General features: G+C 36.4%; 2 protein-coding genes across 2 annotated transcripts in view; one reads left to right on the top strand and one right to left on the bottom strand.

Moving 5' to 3' along the window:
* ANKMY2 (ankyrin repeat and MYND domain containing 2) overlaps nt 1–3,140 on the top strand; it is a 29,532-nt gene extending 26,392 nt beyond the window's left edge. The window contains exon 11 of the mRNA XM_017729371.1: nt 1,627–3,140. Within this exon, the coding sequence (XP_017584860.1) occupies nt 1,627–1,850 (224 nt within the window). The 3' untranslated portion in view covers nt 1,851–3,140. The remainder of the gene's footprint in view (nt 1–1,626) is intronic.
* A 691-nt stretch (nt 3,141–3,831) lies between these two features.
* Nucleotides 3,832–22,746, bottom strand: part of LRRC72 (leucine rich repeat containing 72) — a gene marked incomplete at its 5' end in the record, with an annotated part of 22,648 nt that continues 3,733 nt past the window's right edge. Inside the window, 8 exons of the mRNA XM_008629951.2 lie at nt 3,832–4,208; nt 5,685–5,712; nt 6,927–7,091; nt 9,048–9,137; nt 13,351–13,464; nt 14,697–14,778; nt 17,253–17,322; nt 21,445–21,518. Coding sequence (XP_008628173.2) covers nt 4,043–4,208; nt 5,685–5,712; nt 6,927–7,091; nt 9,048–9,137; nt 13,351–13,464; nt 14,697–14,778; nt 17,253–17,322; nt 21,445–21,518 — 789 coding nt within the window. The remainder of the gene's footprint in view (nt 4,209–5,684; nt 5,713–6,926; nt 7,092–9,047; nt 9,138–13,350; nt 13,465–14,696; nt 14,779–17,252; nt 17,323–21,444; nt 21,519–22,746) is intronic.

Below are 22,746 nucleotides of genomic sequence, written 5' to 3'. Positions count from 1 at the left end.
TGAAATAATGGGAAAGTTGGGGATGAAATCACTTTTTCTCTTTCACAACTTACTGGATTTCCCTTCCTCTGTTTTAAGGATTGTAGAAGTGCACTGCACAAATCATGGTTGCCTTACAAGGGAAATGTTGTTCACTAGAGCTGTACTCAAAATAACAGGATATAAATCAGTAATAAATTAGTAATAATTGAATTTTTAAACAGTTTCCTATGTTGATCCTGTTACAAGAGCTGCTGTTGCATGGGATTAGGATGAGTGTGGAAGTTGAAGGCAAAGATATTAGAAATCCCTGGTACTGCAGACCAGTACAACAAAACTAAAGGAGCTGTGAGCAGTGATGCCTCACACTGATGCCAAACACACACCCTTGCAGGCTGATAATTTACTGAAGGAGTCAGTGGCCAGGTGCTGTGCTTTTCAGAGGGAGAGGCAGAATCCTGGTAGATGACTCTTTTCCCTCCTTATCTAAAAAGGGAAGCTAACATTTTTTGTTACATTTCTACTCCACTATCTACATGTTCATCTTCATTGACTTTTTCAGGTACATGGCCAGCACCCTCTAGACCTTGTAAGATTATGCACTGTTAGCAAGACACTGAAGTCATCTGAGCTTCAGATCACCTTGTGAATGGTGTTGTATCCGAGCATTTCATATCAACAGCAGCTTTGTTTCAGAAAGTTAGTAATACCCCCTGCAAATCCTGTACCTCAGGAAATTAATGATTAAAAAAAAATAAATGCAACAGCTGCAACTACATGCAAACCCAAAAGTTTAAGCGTTTCCACTGTGCAAGGGTGAGCGTCAAGGAAGTCCACACTTCAGCCTTTGCTGAAGGCTGTTACCTCACAGCCAAGTAGGACCTTGGCAGGGCTTTGGCAGTTGTGGCTAGCTGTGACAATTTTTGGCTGACTGTCAATCACAACAGAGAAAAAGAAACCAAGATTTAACTACTTTTGCTCCCAATTAGGCTTTCCTCTCCTTCTTTTCAGAATTGCTAGCATGCAAGCCCTACTTAGTAGAATCAGGGTAAAAAAGTTGTTAAATAACTTTTTTTTTCTCAGAAAACATTGCTTGAAGAGTAAAGGTGCAATAGCTGATTCTATTCCAGGCAGTCAAGTTATAAATTCTAGGATGACTCACTTCAACCTAAGTTCATTGTTTTTAAGCATATAATTTCTTCAGTCTGTTTTATGCAGAAATGCTTCCTATGTAGTTGTGTACATGGCTTTTTGATTGAAAACAAACCCCACCTGTACTCTGTGTTTAACTGACCTGCAGCCATTCTCTGAAAAGCTGATGATAAGAACGGTGTCAATAAAGAGTATTTGAATTGAACATTAAAATAACTGTTGTGTCCTACTTTGCTCCTCTCTTTATTTATAAAGAAGTCTGGCAAAATGGAAGATATATTAATGAGAGCTTTGTATAGGATTAGCTCCACAGTAACTTTATACCAACTTAAACAAAGCTTTAGTGTCTTGGGTTTTTTCAATGAAGATTCTCTACATTAATCACTTCTGTAATTGATGCAAAGTATCCTAGTGTTTATTGTTCTTTAGTAATAAAAATGTTTGCTTCCAAATGAGTTCAGTGTTTATTAATTGTGTGATTTTTCTTTTGTTTAGATGAAATGCAACTAGTAGAGGGTAGTTCTACAAGTGAACAACAGTCAGATCCTGGTCCAGATCCTACAAAAGAAGTGGATCCAAATCATCCTACCGATGGAACAGAAGAACCTGAATTTACCAAAGAGATGGAGGCACTAGCCCTGCAACCTGAAAGTCCACTGGAAAGTGAGACTGCCTTAGATGACGTTGATCTTCAAAAAATTCAAGATTCTGAGGAGTAAGAAGAGGGTAGGAAGGGACTGAGAGTTCTCAAGGGTACTAAAGAATTTTTTATGCTGACCATGTCTGAGTTCTAAAGCATGGCTTATGCAAGACTTCCTTTAGAAGACAGAATGTCTCTGTTCATCAAGAGATAGAATATTGGCTACTTTGTCTATAAATCCTCCACGTTTGTTGTAAATTGTCAAGATAGGTATTTATTATCTGCTAAAAACTAGAGTGGCATAGATCCATCTGTATGTATACCAACAATAAGCCTAGTGAAACTCTGAGTATCTGTGGTTAATGAACCACTTAGTGAAAAATGAAGAGCATTGGTTTGGATTATTCATGTTTTCCTAACTTAAAACTTGTTTTAATTGTAATTTAAATACTTTTTTCTGCAAATATATAGACCTGTAGTTAAAAGCACTGGAAGGCCAGCTGTTAAATTGCTTTTTTTTCCAGCACTTTATGAAGCTTTATCTGAAGGAATTCAGTAGCAATTAAGTTTCTGAAGATACTCATCTGAACTCTCAACTTTTCATGACATTACTGTAAATATTTTTCACTAGTGAGAGCACAACAATAGTGTCTAATTTTAGTAAATGAAACTGCTGTTTCAGGTGTCTCAAGCTGATGGTGAAATGTGTATTTCACTATTGGTTTGGTCAGAAATATTCCAAAGTCTAATGAAGGGAAGACCAGAATGACTCAAAATATTTTGACTGACAAGAATAATGCATTCTAAATCATTTTTCAGGTAAAGATGCCTTAGAGCACACTGGGATGTTGCTTATGAATTATTTCATAAACATAAAAATGCTTAATATTTTTCATGCTGAACTGGTCACAGTGAATTAGATGAGAAAATTCATGTGTGCATTGATACAACTGGGATTTCACTTCAGCTTTCAACTAAATACCAGATCTAGAAAACAGCTTCCCTCAACTTTGCTTTTCACTCAGATTTATTTCTGTGTCTCATGAAATCAGTGGGAATGCCACAACTGACACTATCACTTGCTGCATAAGGATGGCAAAATTGGAGACTGTCTTATTGTTGGCTGAATCACTGGTGTTTTAAACATGGCAGTGTTCTTCTGATTAGAGGAGCAAGGACCATCCTCAAAACAGAGGGAAAATGCTATTAATTTTTTTACTGTTTAATATGTTGAAGGTTTTTGTTTAATATTCTGAAAACTGTAAGAGTGAGGATACATAAATGCACCTGTGCAGGGAATGTACCTGTGTTTTAATTTCAAGGATTAGTAGATTGTGAAGAATAAAGGGAAATTTTTTAAAAGAAAGGAGCTATGTGGCAATTCTGTTTCCTGTGTCTGAAACATGGTGACATTCTCATGTGACATGCAGGGGCCTCCTGTAGCTTGAGTATACAAGTTTAACTTCATGACAGCTGGCAAGCGAGTTGCCTGCTTGGAGCTCAGATGCTGTAGTCACCCTCCACTCTGAGCTCTGGGAATGCAGAAGTGCTGCTGCTTCCCTGTTCCACACATAGCATTTGGGGCTCACAGGGATGTGTTGCTCTTCAAGGGTTCTCTGAAAATGCCAGCCCTTCAGGGCAAAAGAGTCAGGGTTTTGGAAGAGTGCTAAAATCCCCAGCACAAATCCTTCTTTCATCCTCCCAGTGGTGGTGCCTTGCTCACTGGAAATCTGGTTCCCTGACAGGCCACCAGACAACCTCATCTCCAACCTGCTTTCAACAGGAAGGTTGGACTGTACAAGCTCCAGAGATCCCTGCCAAGGTAGACTGTCCTGTGGCTCTGTGCTAACTTAGGAGAGAAGGAAGGAACTCAGAAGACAAGCTACAACCTGAAAGAAGGGCTTTGATATGTTTAGAAAGCATCATTGACTTTAGGCCTTTGATGGAATGGAAGGAGAAATACGTGAGGAAATGTATTATAAGAAATAAAAGTATTTATCCTTAGTTTCTTAAAAATCAGTGTGCAGTTTAGTACTTTCTGATAACAAAATTACAGTAAATTGCATTTCAAGCAACTTTTTTTATAACATCGCTACTATTTATCATTTGTTATCTTAATTTCTTCACTCTCTATACTACATATGTAGTATAAAAAAATAACAATTTTTTTCTGGAAATTCACTTAATTAGAGGCATGTTGTTGTGTACTTGTTTTGTTGAGATGTTAACCTACTTACGGGGTTAACACTAGTGAGAGAAATTGGTTTTTTCTCATCTAAACTGGACTGTCAGCTTCTCAAGGGGCTCTTCTGCTTTGTTTTTAAGCCGTCTTTCTTGACAGGTGGCTACTTTGTTCCAATCCACAGCTGAAAATTCCATTAGAGATCTTGTCGTTGCCCGTGCTAAAACCGCATCTTTGGGGTCCTCAAATGGTACTCTGCAAAAAGAACAAAGCAAGTCCATTACCTGAACATTTCCAAACCACTTCAGGACTAATTTACAACACACACTGTGTAGAAAGTGAAAGTAGCAGTCACGATGACGCTAAGAGGGAGGACTTAAAAATTTTAAATTTACAGAAGGTTTTCTTCTACCAAATTTAAGACAGCAAAACAAAATGAGAATAGGTCAGAGTCATAGGATTCTATTTGAAAAAATAATGCTATAAATTATTTTAAATACATTTATAGTAGACTTAAAAATGTTTTTGTTTTCAGTGTTTTCCCCCACAAAAGTTATAATTGTATACTTTTAATGCTCTAATTCAATGGACATGATTCAAGTGATTTTATACCCATTAATTTAAATGCACATTTATTTCACTGTGGATCTCTTAACTAGCCCTCAGGCAAATATCCGTTCTCCAAGCTCTGAATCCAGATCCCTCTGAGCTTGTGTTCAAGTATCCTGCCACAGCTGCAGTCTGGGAGAGAAAAGCAACAGACTCACAGTGTCAAAGCAGGATTGACAAGGAACCAAAACCTTCCAACTCAGATACAATATTAAAACTATCTTGTAAGAACTCCTTTCTTAAAGACGTCCCTGTAGTGACACACCTCATGTAAGCCACAGGACTATCTCCACTGAGTGTAATGCTCTTTGTCACGAAAAGGCACCTTGCAAAGCCTCAGCATTTCCGTAAGTAAGACTCGAGGCAGCTGCACATCCATTCTATCAATGAGGACAGGTAACTCCACTGAAGGCAGGTAAGAATTAATTTTTCAACAGAAATTAGCTTGATTTTAAAGACCTGTGTTCCGAGTACTGTTAAAGGATATCACATGTAGGGTTTTATTATTTCCTTTAATGCATTTTTCAAATCTTTTCATGTGTAAAGCTAGAAAATAAAGCCAAGCCTGATACCTAAAGTTTGTAGATTTATTAAAAAGTGTGCATCTAAAATGTCACATTAAAATGCAACCTTTCTCCTGTCTCAATCCAGACACAGAAATAAAAGTTTTACATTTATTTCTATGATTTTGAAACTGAACAGAATAAAAATAACATCATGTACAGACTAAAAACGTTTCATTCTACAAGTCATAATGTTTTCCAGAGAGTGTATTTTTGAACAGCCAGTCAGGAGAATGTTTTCTGGGACATAATACAGAACAGCTATTCTGATGCTCTTAATACTTTGAGCATGCTTTTTCTAGTGATCAGTATTTGATCTTACAAATAAATGGCATTTTTATGTACCAATTTCCAAATGTGGAATACCTTTCAATACTAAACTTTAGACATCAAACCTAGTGTAGAGTTGCAGCTATATTAAATACAAAGACCTGAAACTATTTCAAAAGCTCATTTTTACTGGACATTTTCTCTAGTTAGGGTATTTTTTAAGCATGGCAAGAGGAGATTAAATGCTTCAGAGATGTAAAAGGAAGAAGAAAGCCAAAACAGTACTTACTTATTTGTGTTATTTCCAAATTCACAACCTATAACAGAAAGTTCAAATTATGACGTTAATGGCTGTACACCAATTTGAATAGCTGAGGATTGATTACTATCCTGATCTTAAATTGCTTGTTCAAATTAATTGAAAACTAGCACATGATTTGAAATATTTAAGATAATATTTTATTAAATTACTGTGGAAGCAAGTATTTGTTGGGTTTTAAGTGTATGTAGTCTTAAGTTTCTTGTATTTTATTTGCATTAAGTGTTTTTAAGTTTCTTGTGTTTTATTTCCTGTAGACATACACAGCCATGTTTTCTTTCACAGATAATGATGCCACTGTATATGTGCATGATTGCAGGGCAGAGCTAAAGACAGCTGTCAGCCCACTTTGATCATCATCAGCAAAAAAAATTATTAAATATGCTTAAACTATCCTCCTTTTCCCAACCTCTTCAAAATCATTGTTAAATACAGTGCTTTCAGTTTTACTATTGTGATATATACATTTAAAAAAACTGGCAGGTATTTGATTACTTTCCAAACTTCCATCTACGCTATTTAAAATACTACTATTTCAGTCATCTATGCACAATGGTGGTTTTCTTATCTTTAAAATATAAAAAAAGATTACAAGATTGATGGAATTTCAAAGTTTGTTCTAGATTGTGATACAAGTCTCGTGGTTCCAGGTGGTATTCACCTGCTTTCTTGCTTCCAGATCTGAATGTTTTAAGAACTCTAAAAACTGCTTTATATGCTATTATAAGACATCATTAAAATATTCTCAGCTTGGAAAGTATAAAGAGGAATCTGCTTACAAAACCAGGCAAGATACGTAACATTTAAAACACTAGAAGAAAATATTTTCAAGAGATTATCTTGTAAAAGCACTAGAGGGCATCAAAACTCTACGATGCTGAGAGTCAGAAGTGTATTGAGACGTTTTAAATAAAGGTAAAACTAAACACAAGACTCATACTGACAAAAAATTTTGTTTAGCTGTCTTTAAAGACAATAATGTAACTACAGTGTTTGATTAGAAATTATCTGCCACAATACTCTCAAGTGGAAGGATTCATTTGTTGCCTGCTGCTGCTACAACTACTTACTTCATGAAGCAAACTAGCTGAGTTCTTGATGCATTTATATTTTATTACTAAAACCAATAACATTTTATCAGATGAATGAAAAAAATGTTTCTAATTCAAATCACCTAAAAATGTATTCTTTTCCTTCCAGTATTGTAAATACCTGAGGGCATTATTGGTCTTCTGGCTGGTTGAGTGCATCTGCTAGATCTCACCGTAGTCACCAGGGATGTATCTACTCTCTTCCCAAAAGCTATTGACTGCATGACCCAAGCCCTTTTGGGGTTATAGAGATGAAGTGCTGACTCCCTTTCTCTTTGTGTAACTGCTGTTAAAAGGGATATAAAAATTTTAATTTTCTTTTATCAATTGAAAAGGCTGCATACAAAAGGTTATTCATGTATTTTCTGTGCAGTTTTTTAACAATAGTGATGTTAATGACACAATTTCAGAACAATTCAAAATGGGAACATGGAGTGGTATTTTCTAAGGCTTTAGGGTGAAGCCCTGTACAATAAAATATTTTCTTCTGAGCGCAGTTTCTTGCTAGAAAGCAAGACTTTTCGTGCTGCTTAAATGAGACCTACTGCAGAAGTCAGTAAAGATTTTGATTATGAATAGTAAATACAAGTCCTGGTTTAAGGCTAGTTCAATTCCCATTGGTCAATTACAGAGAAAACCCTAGGAGTGCAATCAAAAGAAAAGCTTAAATTCTTCCTGTTCCACACTTTAAAAGAAATAATTTTAATTTTTAAACAAATAGTTTGAGGCTGTTAAATCAAATTGGGGATAGTAGGTTCAAATATATGAACTCTATACTAATCTAGTACTTCAGCTATGGAACAGAAGTGAGCTAAACTTTTAGAACAAGTAACTGGCAGAAGCATTTTCAGTTCAGGGAAGTTTTGGAGTCATGGTGTCTAGGGGACCAATTAGGAAGGAACTGCAGTAGTCATGCCTGAAGGTAAGAGAACATGAGCACATGTCTTGTGTAAAGGAGACAGCCAGGACTATGTTCTGGTAATGTTCTACAGATGGTGAAGAAGCTTTGTAATGTTTTAGAGAAATAGTTCACTAAATAGAAAGTCCAGGATACAGCTTGACACAAATTACTGCTTCAAGTCTTAATCCAGGACTGACTACAGTAGAACTGTATTTAGGAGATGAAGTCCAGGAAGTTTTATGGAAGTGTTTCTAGACATGTAAATGCAACATTTAAATTAAACATTAAACATTAAAAATACATTTACATGTATTTTTCAGCACATTAAGCTTCAGTCATCATTTCCCAGTCAAAAAGTGATATTCAGTAACACAGCCTGACAGCTGTGTTAAGCACAACTCTTAACACAAGAGCAAATACTCAGGAGAGTGGAGGTACCAGTGCAAAATGACTGTGTGAGCAAATGGGCACCTGGTGAGATCCAGCAACTCCTCATCAAGCCCTGGCACCTGCTGGGGCCCATCCATCAGCTTTCCTTCACGACAGCTGCACAGAGTCCCAGCACCTGCAGATATCCTGCATCTGCCTTGCTCAGTCCCTTTTCAAGAAGGCACTGATTTTTCCTTGCTACTCTCTTATAAGCTAGAGCTGAGTAGGAATCAGCTATTTTCTCAGTGCTCTCCAGTAATTTTCAGTCGTGCCAGTCACACAGTTCTCCAAACACCAGAGACAAAAATCACCAAAGCTGATTTTCTGAGTACATTGTGGCATGTTTATGGCTTCACTGATTTAAAATCTGGCTATTCTTAAGAAAATTTTCTTTTCTGTAGAATTTACAATCTGCAGACAAGCTGTGAAAGATCTCTTGATGACTTGTGAATATTTATTATACTTGAAAGCTTAGTCTGCATTTACCTTACCAAGAAACGCTCATATACATATTTAAATGTACAGAAACACATAGATAGCTCAGGATATTATCCATACCTAAATAAGCACGCTTATAACCCATGTTAATATATACTAGTCTGAATGCACAGAGGTAGGTACATGTTTCTAAGCACAGGCTTTTATCTTTACCCAAATAGACCAAGATACAAGAAAAATCTAAACAATTTAAAAAGAAAAAGAAATCAAAAGCATTTAACAAAGTGTTTATGCTATGCAAACTCTTTTTGCTTGACAAATCTTGCAAAATACGAGTATCTTGTTCATTAGTCATTTTTCTCTATCAACAAATGCATGTAAAAGAACAGCTAAGATAATTTCACCTATTTTTTCAAACTGGTTAAAATCAAAAGCAACGGCCAATGCTTTGTGAGAGAGGAAAGCAACCCTTACATTTCCTGTCAAGGAGCTGAACTGAAGGAAGGAAGTATATCACATAAAGCCGGTAGTCTGGATCATGTGCCAGAGGGTTTTGGAATAAGTCTGCAAAATGTATGCAGAAAAAAACAATGTCACAAAAAACCAAACCCAGTGAAAGAAGCACTTTGCAAGGCAGGAAAATTAAAGGTCACTAGGAGCAAAAGATTTTGTATGAAACATAAAATTCAAATTGTTCTTACTCTGGGTAAACAAAGCAGTCTCATTACTCACCTAAACATGGACTGCAGGAACTGACTTACTGCAGAGTATGGAAAATACCACAGGCAAGAACTGAGTAAAGGTGCCATCATGCACTCCAAACCTTTGAAGTATTTTTTGATTTTTTAAGATCTACAGAAAAAACACTGAAGGGTTTCCCTTTGATTTTCTCACATATTGTTAGGTAGTACCTATTTTAAATAACAATGATCTTTTAGGTGTGACAGCTTAAACGTAAGACACAACATTTGTAGGAGGATGGAGTTATTAATATCAGATGAGCTTTAGGACACCTAAGACTTTATCAGAGCTGATAAAAGGCTGTATCCCACAGACACAATATAAAATGTAAATACAAAGCCTTCTGATGTTTTGACAGATGATGAGTTTGAGAACTCACGAAACTTAAGAGAAAAATGTTTCATAGGGCCTAAATTCCGGACACTAGCTTTCCTCGAGGCTTGAGATATCGAGCTTCAAAAGCCCATTAGCAACTTGGCTAAAATGTTCATGTTCAGGTTCACATTACCTGTATAACCAAACCTTTGCAACACAGAGACAGGTATCAGTCCTGTGCTGCTGCTTTGCCAGGTGTGGAACATTAGCCTAGCTCACATGCCCAATCAGTTGGTTCAGTGACAGTGATATCTGAGGCTGATTAAAATAGAAACTGGTTCATTCACAGATCAGCTAATAAACAAACAAGTGTTGTGGGGTGGGGCTTCTTTTCTAAATAAAAAACATAATAATGCTATTTATGTCCTTATACAAATACTGTTCTTCTAAGACAGTAAAAAAAATCAGGAGGCTGTCACCTTGAGATCAGAGTGGGGGGAAAAAAATCTTAAATTAATAATTTTTACAACTTCTGCTACAGTCTACAGTAATCTGTTTTTCTGGGGAGAGCCTGTGGCTAGGACTTGCTCTAGGGTAAAAAAATTCTGTTATAATATCATTTTAGCAGTTAGGCAGAGGAAGATGGTATTACTGAATAAGAGACAGTAGAAGAAAAAAGCCTGAAAACACTCCACACAGATTTGTAAACTATAGGATGCAATTTCATGTTGTTCAGGACAAGTATGGCTGCTGAGAGAGCTCAGTGCTTGATGGGATTTAGCAGATATTTTGGAGAAGTAACAGGGCTGGAATAAACCTGTCTATGTATTTTCCTACATAGAAAACACCTGTCCCATGTATGCAGAGGAAAACTTTTAATTTTAATTCTTTAATAATTTTTTTTTAATCAATGTACTTAAAATTAGTAAGAAACCCACATGGTGGCAGCAAAAGTTCTATTTTTACTGAACAAAGGAATATATATCTATTTTTTCCTAGAAAGTGTTAATCAGAAAGAATATTACGTATGTATCTGATAAGTCTGTTTTTGAGTCAAGAAAATATACTACAGCATTCCAAAGAGAAAAATGTTTCAGAAAGATCTCTAAGGGCAGCTATGTTTGGTAGTGGAATAGAATAATGATTCAAGAGAGATTTTTCCAAGGCACAAACCAGGTCTGATATTAAACACTTGTGAATCTAGATGCTGCTTGGACTACGTCCCTGCTCAACAACACTGATTTGTAGGTTTGTTTTAGAGAACGTGAATTTTTCTACTACTTATTTTTACAATAAATTCAACCATTGTACAGATCAAGATGGTTTTGTTTTACAAAACATCTGGGATCAATTCCTGGCTGAGCTATCTACTTTCTTGTCAAGGTCATGCAATTTTAGTTCTACAAATTAGGATAATGCTTTCTTCCCCCACAGTTTTGTCTGTTTTCTCTATCTGGAGTGTAGGAAAACAGTGTGCCTCTGCCACATGGGGCAGAAACAGAGTGAACAAGAGAGTTTTCTGAGGTATAGCAGCAGGATGTTATCAGCTGTGGACAATAAATCAGTTGAGGCAATTTACAGAGTACGTAACAAAAATCTTGGATTCCAAAAGGGAGATGTGAGCACAAGGTGAGCCCATAAAGAAACACTCTGAATCTCCCAAAAGGCTGCAGTTGTGAGCAGCATGTGCAGTAAATCTTTTGAAGCTGAGTGTCTTCCCTAGACACCTGATGAAGGATGGTTGTTATGCTACACATCCAGTGCAGGGCAGTGGCTAAAATCATGAGAGAGCCTTCAGGAAGAGAAATTTTGGCAACATTTTGGCAGCTGGATGCTACTCCTGAAGTGAACAATAATAGTGTGTTTTAATAGTTCTATTGTCCCCAAGAGCTACAAAACAATAAAATGCTGTTAAGCATCCAGGAGCTCTGTTGAAGGCTAGCAAGCGGGGTTTTTTTAAAATCAGATTGTTTGGCAATAAAAAAGATCTACCTCATAACAGTGAGAAGTCTCACTGGTTTTGTTTTATAAAAGTGAGTTATGTGCACAGCCCTTTTCAAAGCTACACAGTGCAAATTCTGCACCCATTTATTATTTATTAATATTGCAAGAAGGCAGATAAATTATATAGTAATATGATGTATAGGATACGACTTTTAAAATTTATTTTGGTCATTTACTGATTTAATTTAGTTCAAATATGACAGGGCATTTTATTAAACCAATAGAGACCTGTTAATTTGAGAACTCATTATTATGAAATCCCCTTGGAGCAAACACACTGACAATTTTTTTCATGACTGCAAAGGTCAAGAAAGAATGACTTTAAAATTATGGTTATTAAGGTTGTTAAGCTTCTTCCACGGGTTACTATAGTATTGTACAAATCTTTGAACTAAACAACATTTTTTTTTTTAATTAGGGTAGATCAGTATATTATATATATTGTTTGATTGTTCTTTCAAACATTTCCTTTTCTATGGTGGTGGCCAGTCCAATTTGCATCCAATTTTCACCGTGCCTTTGTAACTGCCATTCATAATAACTCAGCAGCACTTTAACTATCTGCTAGGTATTTCCCACAGATGGTTGCAACAAGTACAACAAACTTTCTGTGCTTCTTGAAGCTCCTTATTAATTTGTAGAGCTAACATTAAAATCAAGTGACTGCACCATTCATACATAGGATGTCTTTCCAGACTCTGCCTAATCACTTCAAACGACTGAATTCTTATATGGACTAATTTTTCTATCTTGCATATAATGAAAAAAATATCAGTAGTTTGGCTGGCATGTTGTCTTCCTAAACACTTGATTTGTTTTTTTAGTTTTGGCCCAAAGTCAAGCTCAATTAAAAGTTTGCTTTTCCATTCATATTTTCCTTTCCCACAATCAGACATTCAGTTTTCTGAATGCTTAAGGAGGTGTTACGGCCTGGTGACATTCTGACATTCACCTCCTTAACCATGTCACTAAGGCACAAAACTTGTTTCCTGTCTTCTTCTTTGCAAGCATCTGGCATGGCATATGTTGACATTCCTTTAGGAATCATGGAAAAAGACTGCTTATACTTTCACTTTCAATATCTTAATAGCATATATCCTACCTTCCCTGGAGGCTACTTCTTACATTGCAACTTAGTGGTGCCAACAGTGTCTTGTATAACTTCATTTGAAATTTCCATTTCCAGCTAGTGTATGCTCCTTAACAGACATTGTTATGAATAATACCTAAAGTGTATTTATTCTTAGGCTCTAGAAATACAGTCTGCCAAAAAGATGCAGATAGGAAGTTCTATAAGCAAGAGAATTAATGAGGCAGGAATTTGGGTTCTATAACCTATCACTCACACTCCCCACAGCAATAACACCCATTTTTCAACTCCTTTCACCTCTATGATAATCTCACTGTACTCCTGTATTCCATTACAAAGAGGCAGCTGTAAACTGCTTAGACACCCTCCAAGCTACTCATCCAAGATACTGGCTAGCCAGCAGCCAAAAAGTTCACTTCTGAACTCACTTAGCAGTTTTTCCTCAGTTGAGGTACTCTTTGTGGAATTTTCATGTCTTAGACATCTCTTTATTCTGTCAAATTTGGTTTAAATTGATAATTAGCCTCAAAAGCTATTAGCAAATGAGTGGAAACAGACAAGAAATATCCTGATAAGAAACTAGAAAGCTACTACTTGCTGTTCTGCAAAATAAAAGGAAGATATTACTTAGAGTCTGCAAGCTTATCATTCCTTTCAATTCCTTCACTGTTTTGCCAAGTTTTTTTAACTCGTTGTTGTGAAGAAACAGAATCTGCAATGAACGTAAGTGTTTCAGAGCACCTGAAATAAAATGAAAAATAATTAATGATTCTCACCACCTCTGCCTTTACTAGAACATTATTTTGCTATGCTGTACACCAAATTTGATATTTTAGTTATCTATCTATGCCTGTCTTTTGGTAACACATTGCATGAGATATTAATTAAAACAATAAATTAGAGATTTCAATGTCCTTTTCACCTTTCTAGTCACATCCTTTAAACACATGCCTAACTTTTTTTCATTTCAATTCTTTCCATTTGTCCACATCACCCTTGCATCAACAAATCAGCCGCAACTGCAACCTCTCTTCTGCCTCCCTTCCTTCCTCCTATATCCCTATAATATTTGATTAATTCACTTCCTTTTACCTTTGATCTAATATTACCTCTGCCTCACAAACAATAGTATATCCCTAATACCGCCTTTGCCTCACAAATAATAAATAGTGAATTCCTTAGAAAATAGTTCAGTTCCAAGTAATTACTGATGTATTAAAAAGCCATTACAAAATATTGTTGCGACCCAGACTATATGTTCACATCATCACACATCAGGATTAGACATCTCATTTTCCAAATTATATACAGTATTTTATCCACATTTCTCTACTAATGATACCCTTCTCTTTACCCATATTTTATCATCTGTATTGTCTCTTGTATCCATGCTTATGTCTTTCAAAGATAAAGTTAGCTCAAAATTTCACAGAAACCAATCAAGATCATTTCTCATCCCAGCATTTTACAGAGACAGAGAAAAATAAAATGTTAACATTTAAAATGTCTAAAATATTTAGAAATCTATTATGCTTTGGTCTGTTCATTCACAAATTCACAAGTCTGGTAAAGCCATTTCAATCTACAAGGGTAAGCAAAACTGAAACAGAAGTATAAGACAGATGCATTTTTACAATGAACCAAGTTTGGCGGTAACTTTGCAAAATACTTCTGGTTATGAATTCTCAATATTAAACATGGTCATGTAAGATCAAAAATTTTTTCACAATTGCCTGACATAAAGTAAATGACATTTCATCCCTTATACCAGAATAAACATATCACCTTATTGCCACTCAAGTATGCTGGAAAAATTAAATATCTAATAATTAACACACTCTAATTATGCATACATAGGAGCTTTCAACCAATAAGTTACTTGCCTGTCATCCAGTTTTATGAATTTGAATGCCAATACAGAGAAAAGAAAGTATAGGCCTCTGCTCAACAATCTAAAAATGGAAGATTGGTACCTGCTATATCTGTCAGCTCATTATTGTTGAGATAGAGTTCAGTCAAGCAATAGTTTTTGACCAAGAAGGTTAAATCTTGGATCTGAAATCAGAGTTAGGCAAAGTGTTATATGTCAGTCTAAATACAGTGTCAGAGAATTATAAATGTGGCCTCTTGAAAACTGTTTAACTGCAAGTAGTTTCTTATATTTCTGTTTAAGACTCTTGGTTTAAGGATTCTCTTGACAGTTCAACCTTCATTAGAAATACTAATTACACATCAAATGCAAGCAGTACAGCCTTATCTAATTTTTTGAAATACAGATTTAACATTTGTATTTGGAAGGACATTTCTCTGAAATTCCCTGGTCTCCACATTCTCTTTTCCTTCTATCCACATTTGAAATAATTTTTATTGTGAGAAGACCCTTGTAGAGCACAATAATTCTATGTTGGTTTAAAAATATTCCTAAAATATATAATTGGAATAAACCAAGCCTCTTGCTTTTGAATTATTTTTTCACTAGCAGGATTAAAGAGCACAAATTTGTCCTAATTTTTCAGAAATGTCATCTAATCATATTTAGAGAATCAATTAGAGTTACAGAAAAAAAAGTAAGTATGTGTAGAGGTGTATTCCCAATAAAGAGCTATCTTCAGTCCCTATGGAATCACACCTTCTTGCTTGGAGAAGCTCAATTCCAGTACTGCTTGACTCCAGTGCAAGGTAAAGTGTCTGCAGTGGGATAACAAGCTGACCTTTATAATCGCGGAGAACTGGGACCACTAATGGTGCGGAAGTTTTTATCCCACGGTTTAAATGCAAGAGCAACAAACAGAATGATATTCCTGACTCTTTGAATTCTGTCATGGGAAGTAATTTGTTAGGGAAGGAATTATTTCAGTCCTTGAATTTTGCCACTGACTCCAAAATAAATGTGCTTTGCTCTATGCATTAACAGTATCTGAAAGCTGGAAGGAAGAGCATTAAGACAGAAATTTTCCCACTCCCTGGTACAGTGGTTTTCCCTATCTTTGGCAAGTTTTGTTTTCAGGATCATCTGAAGTTTGCTCTTTTTTTTTTTTTTTGATAAAATTACTGAGTACAGAAAAATATGCTCCTCCTATTGAGGCATTTAAGTAAGGTTTTCCTATGAAAAGCCACTGAGTGACTTCTCCACACAAGTTACACAGAACAACAAAAGAATGTTCTTTGTTACTGCTTAGGTAGGAAAGTGATCAAAAATCCAATTTATTTAACCTTTTTGATCAGCAAGATCAGTTCTGCTTAGTCATCAGGCCATTTCTTCTTTTTCTTTAATGTCCTTTATCTATACAAGGAAAAGCCTTATTATACCTGTGATTTTAGTTCAATATTTTAATATATCTATACTTTTGCTTTTTTTGAAAATAGTTGGATAAATAGAGATCTTTTGATGAATTGGACATAAGATGCCATATAACTGATGCTAGCCTGGGGCAGCAGATATACATGTGCTCTGAAGTGACATGGAATGTAAATTTATTTTTTCTGCTGCTCACAGATCTACTTACTTACCTGAGCAAGCAATTCTGGTGATTTAAGAATTTGGGTTCACTGTGAAAGTCATGTAAACTACTGTACAGTAAAAAATATTTATGGGGTTTTATTAGTTTTCTTGCTTTTTTATTACCATTGACTAATGGTGAGGGTTTGGATTCAATTCAACCATTTAGTAATGGTTGGCTATGAATATGTAGATTTCTAAATCAGACAATTCTACTGTCTAGTACATGATTTTGTGTCAGACAAAATGTGCTTACAATTGACTGGAAACTGTATTGTCTGGACATTTTGACAGAGCACTGTCTTAAAACCCATAGAGGATATGAAAAACACTAGGATCCAGATTTGCACAGATGGAGAAAGTGAGGCACGTGGTTTGTGTAACTGATTTAGGACCTTACACTGCATGGGAAACAAGAGAAATTAATGTGGCCCAATGTCACACTCTACCCATTTGTCTGGAAATCTCTTAAATACACCGAGTTTAGGTGACACAATGTGTAAGGGCAGCAGATACCCCATCATCCCTAGAACTGCAGTGCTGCTTCCTGTGCACAGGGAGAAGCTCATTTCACAGAGTTTTATGTCACTCTTGTGTGCATAACATCAAAAAGCAACCTCACCTCGACCATCAGCCTGCCAGGAAATAAACTGTGCATGTCTGCAAGGGCAAAGAAGAGCCATGCATTTCCTGCAATCCACTCCTGTCCTACAGTCACATCACCCCTCGGTCTGTTCCAAGAACTGCCCACTCTAGCTACACTGGGAACTGAGGAATTAGCACAGAACCTCTGCTTCTTAAATACACAGAACTGATAAATCTGATGTGAATCTAAAGGAAAATACATTAGTTTATACTCTGTAATTTAAAAAAAACAAGGTTTCTTCAAATCTGTTATATTTGACAGTTAAATTATCCTGGAAATTAAAAGTAATTGATGAGTTTGACAATTACATAATACTGTGTTAGAAAAAAAAAAGTCAGAGAATATAGATGCATTGTTCTGCTCTTTAAAGAAATATTTTATTACCTTATTGTTGTTAATCCACAAATACCTTAATCTGGGAAACTGTGATAGACTTGGGATACTCCTTAGTCCTCTGGTGGAAAAAAAAAAAGAGTAACAAATTTAACATCAGTAGTGCTTAGTAATTTTATAAATATTTTAATTTTTCATAAATAATATTATACAAGAACTAGAAAGGCACACTTCCCTAGAATTTATAGCAGATAAAGACAAAAAGATCAAGATGGCAGAGACAGTGTAAGCACTCTGCACACCTGCAAGCATAACGAGGCAGCAGGTGGTAAAGAAACAGGAGCAAAATAAGTGATACATTAATTGCTTTTCCATAACAGCATAAGTTATGAGTCTGAGTCACATGTACTTTGCAGTTTGTAGAAATCCTGCTCAGAACACAGGAGGAGAAGTTTGGCACCCTGGGGACATGAAGCTAAAAGGAAAACTGCTTTGAAGGTGCAGTGGGGATTGTCCAGCCAGAGTGCCAGAGAAACCAACAGAAGACAGACATCAAACATGTCAATGTGCATTTTTTATTATTTTTTATATTAGTGCATATTGTGAAATATTTTGCCCTTTTTCCACTCCTGTCCTGTTCTCATAGAAACTTAGCACATCCACTGCATCCACTGAGGCTGAAATGATCTCCCATGTGCTAGTACGGTTTTATTTTTTTAATTGTGTATCTAGCACTTTGAGTTTGCTAGTGTACTATAAATAAAAAATTACCTACTGACCACAAAATATTAGTGAGGTGCCAAGGAATTTTAACTAATTGCTCTTCTTTATTTTTCATTGCTTTAAATAACTGTTCTTAATTTCCCCTAGAAAAATTATAGATTACCTTTACTTGACAATTTTTAATTGCCATAATAAAAATTTCCTTGTGGATTTTAATGTGTTGCAAGACTAAGGCCAGTGTTCCAGAAAGTAACAGGACTGAAAAAAACTAACCTCATATCATCAGGCTAAAGTCATGTTTGTTTTCCAACTTTGAAACCTGGTCTCTATCTTTCCATGTTGTCATTTTATTTGTTGGGGTTTTTTTTTCCCAACACACCCTCCAGGTACAGACAAAGGGAGGGTGGGTGGATGCCTTTTCTCATCTTGCATTTGGAAATGAAAGTCAGTCAAGAGCAAACCCTACAAAGTTGAGGTGCTATACTTTTAGTCCCTTGTATTACTGAAAATCAGATTATCTCTCATGTTGTTACTTTGTTAAATTGTTTATGTGGCTTTCCCAGATAAGCCATAAAAACTAACTTAATGTGTCTATTACCACAACGAACAGAAAAAAGACAGACATCAAACATGTCAATGTGCATTTTTTATTATTTTTTATATTAGTGCATATTGTGAAATATTTTGCCCTTTTTCCACTCCTGTCCTGTTCTCATAGAAACTTAGCACATCCACTGCATCCACTGAGGCTGAAATGATCTCCCATGTGCTAGTACGGTTTTATTTTTTTAATTGTGTATCTAGCACTTTGAGTTTGCTAGTGTACTATAAATAAAAAATTACCTACTGACCACAAAATATTAGTGAGGTGCCAAGGAATTTTAACTAATTGCTCTTCTTTATTTTTCATTGCTTTAAATAACTGTTCTTAATTTCCCCTAGAAAAATTATAGATTACCTTTACTTGACAATTTTTAATTGCCATAATAAAAATTTCCTTGTGGATTTTAATGTGTTGCAAGACTAAGGCCAGTGTTCCAGAAAGTAACAGGACTGAAAAAAACTAACCTCATATCATCAGGCTAAAGTCATGTTTGTTTTCCAACTTTGAAACCTGGTCTCTATCTTTCCATGTTGTCATTTTATTTGTTGGGGTTTTTTTTTCCCAACACACCCTCCAGGTACAGACAAAGGGAGGGTGGGTGGATGCCTTTTCTCATCTTGCATTTGGAAATGAAAGTCAGTCAAGAGCAAACCCTACAAAGTTGAGGTGCTATACTTTTAGTCCCTTGTATTACTGAAAATCAGATTATCTCTCATGTTGTTACTTTGTTAAATTGTTTATGTGGCTTTCCCAGATAAGCCATAAAAACTAACTTAATGTGTCTATTATCACAACGAACAGAAAAAGACACCACTGCAAGTAGCAGGGACAAGCAGATGGCTGTTGACAGGACACACAGAGCTCCTATCTGATTCTCCTGTGCACCCCTGAGCTACATTTCAGGTAGCAAAGACAAAATTTCTGACATTCTTGGTCACTGCCACTCTACAACTAGTTTACAGATTTACATTTAATTGGCTTTACTCCCTGTCTAGTAACAGCCTCATCTTCACTATCTCCAAGCCTCAATCTGGTTTGTTGTTTGTGGCGCTTTTTTTATATTAAGGCATCTAATTTGCCCCAGGTAGAGCTTAATTTCTCCAACATTTTAAAAGAGCCTGTCCTTTTCTAGATGCCTTCCAGACTTTGTATGTCTTTTATAAACTGATCCTTTTTGGCCTGCAGCACTCTCTTTCTACCTACTGCTAAGTTAATCAGTTTCCCTGGGAGGACAGCTTTCAGTGTCCAAAATACATTGTTTCATGTCCCTTTAATAGTAACTCATTCTCTCTCATTTGATTGACTATAATTATTTGTTTCCATATTCTTATTTCAGCTAGCAGAAAAATATGTCAAACCAACAGTAAAGGAGGCATGATCTGATACTGAGCTTGGATGAGGTTCAAGTTTATATAAACTGATACAGAATAAAAGGAGTTCACTTCTATCCAATCATCAGAGAATCCATCTTGCATCATCTTTATCAAAATGGTTTCATGGGCAGACAGATCACTTCTGTATCTACCATGTGAACATTTCTTTTTATTCTATAGCAAAAAAAATATTTCAAAGCCAGTGAGGGCACACATTCAAGCATTTAAGAACAGAAAATATGCCAATTAAGACTGTATACACAGACTTAATTCTTTACATATGCAGTATAATAATTGTATTGTTTAGAAAGTATGTATATATGCACCTTTTAATTATCTCATTATTTCAACTTCTCCCTTAAATTTTACACATTTTCTTCTTTCTAAAATGCATATCTTAAAAAATTTGACAGTAACTATATGTTTTACGTCACAAATTATCAAATACTTTCTTGGTGTAAATCAGGAGATGGGATAAGAAATTCAAACATACTAGTGAGCACATTTAGATTTTCAAGACCATATGGTTTCCATCAAAAACAGACTAGACAACACTGAAATCCCTTAACACCTTTCTTTTTTTTCACTCATTTGGACCAAGAGACCTTGAAAACCTTGTCCCTGAATTATTAAACTACATTAGTTCTTTCTGTATGCTATCAACCATGTGAGCAGTGGATGCAGTTGTGAGGCTGCAGACAGGTATGCAACACTTGGAATTGTGCCCTGGCCAGAAATTCAAAGCACGCTTTCCCAAAACTTTGAAGTATGTCCTGTCATGTATCCATCCCTCTATGGCAGCCTCTCAGCATGTTCATACTACAGCATACACCTCTATCAACCTAGATCACCCACAGGTTCATGAAAGCTTTGCCTTCCTTCACTTAGCACATCTTCTTCTCCTCATCTGCCCCACATCTCAAGCTGTTTCATAAAACTCTCAGAGGAGATCAGCTCTCTCATCAGCCCAAAATAACCGTTCTTGTGCTTATATTCACTTCATGTTGCCCTGCCCTCCCTTCAGTTCTTAGCAGTAGAGATGCAGGTCATTTCAAAGGTGGTACCACTGAGTTTTGCCATTGCAGTAACAGATTTCTTCAGGGAGGTCAGAAATTTGGCAGTTCTTAGACTGGGCAGGTCCTGTGTTTTTTTGTTTGCCTTCTTGATACTCCTTCCACCCAGCCTTACAAGCCTGTTAGAACAGGCAGAGATCGGCCCATCAAGGCTCACTCCTCTGCTCCCCATGGCAGAAATTCATGTACAACTCTGTGAACTCACAGACCCTCAAGCAACTCTGGGTTGCTGGAGACAGACTGTGTATCTAAGGATGAGGCTGTTAGCTGTGAGCACAGTTCTGCTATGTGTCGGTGTATCCTCACCATTTCTTCATTCACGTGTATGGACTACGTAAGACTATGATTTACTAGCATTTCACATATACATAATGTTCAGAGAGGTCCTGATACATAAAGCACTATGAAAGGTTACTATTTACTGTGTGCTCAACTTTAGTAAAAGTCAAAACAAGAAACATTTTACTTACTGTCTAGCCAGATACAGTGCTACGACATCCATGTTGCTCTTATAGCCACAGATCTTCAGCTGGTTTTCTATTGCCTGACAGTATACAGGACGTTTGTCAGTATAATGTACTACACCACTATGGATTCATTACATTGTAACATAGGTGAACTTAGAGTTTAATGTGCACACCAAAATTAATATATGTATCACAGCACCTTGCAAACTGTTAGCATAGTCTAAGAGAGATAAAGAGGTAAAAAATGCCAGTCTCTATTTAATATTGACAAAAATACTCCAGTGATTAGGCTACACTTACACTATTTTTTTTTTCCTGAGGAGAATCATGGTTGGTAGACATGAAATGAGAAATTAATGTACATTAACTGGACAATGGGCTTCTCACTCAGGTCAGCTAACCCAGTACTCGTGATGAACAAGGCAACTGCTTACTTTGCATTACAGTTGCAACTTTATTTTATGCAGTTTTACTTTAAAACTGTGCACATGACATTTTAAAGCTACGCATCTAGAAAACTCTGCTTGTACATTTAACATTGAAAAATGCAGACAATTTTTATTTTCAGAGTATATTAGTGATGTGTCATAACTTGCAAGACCAACAAAATCCACCAACATAAGAATTATGGATCTCTCTTACTAGTGGCTGATAAAAACTAAAATGTGTGTCAGAAAAAATGGGTTTAACAGATGAGCTATCATTATGATCACTATTGTTTAAAACACAAAATTGATACAACTTTACACGTACAAAATGGCTTGGAAGCACGGACAGGCATGTCAAGAGTGGCCTGTATTGGCTGCACAACCACTCCAGCGTGTTCTGGGTGTACTAAACATACACAAAATAACTTGCAAATGTGTGGGACCTGTGTCACTCTGACCAGAGGCAGCCAGGCACTCACAGGGCTGCTTGTTCCACACAGCGGCTGTGGGACGCTGCCATTTGCCCAGAACTCGGTATGGCCAGCTGTCAAGTGCAGCTGTAGGGGAAAGATTTGGGACAAACGGCCATAGTTGTCTTTCTACGCGTGCAAAATCTGCCCATGGAACACCAAGTGGTCTCTGGAGAAAAGCAGCTGTGAGACACCCCAAGCGTGCCGCTGTAAGGCTCCGGCACTGCGGGACACATCAATGGGGAGTGCGGATGTGACAACGGGGAGCACACACCTACTGCAGAGAGCACCAATCCCGGGTGTCGCGTTCCACACTCAGGAAGGCTGTGCTCAAATACTTGTATTTCGCACCCTCCGTTATGCGGGATCTCATGCTCTCCCCACCCTGGAGCCCCCCTTCCCTGTCA

Source organism: Corvus brachyrhynchos, unplaced genomic scaffold (genome assembly GCF_000691975.1).
Source record: "Corvus brachyrhynchos isolate BGI_N302 unplaced genomic scaffold, ASM69197v1 scaffold142, whole genome shotgun sequence".
NCBI lineage: Eukaryota > Metazoa > Chordata > Aves > Passeriformes > Corvidae > Corvus > Corvus brachyrhynchos.
The sequence above is the reverse complement of the archived record's forward strand: the minus strand, read 5'-3'. Positions and strand labels throughout refer to the sequence as shown.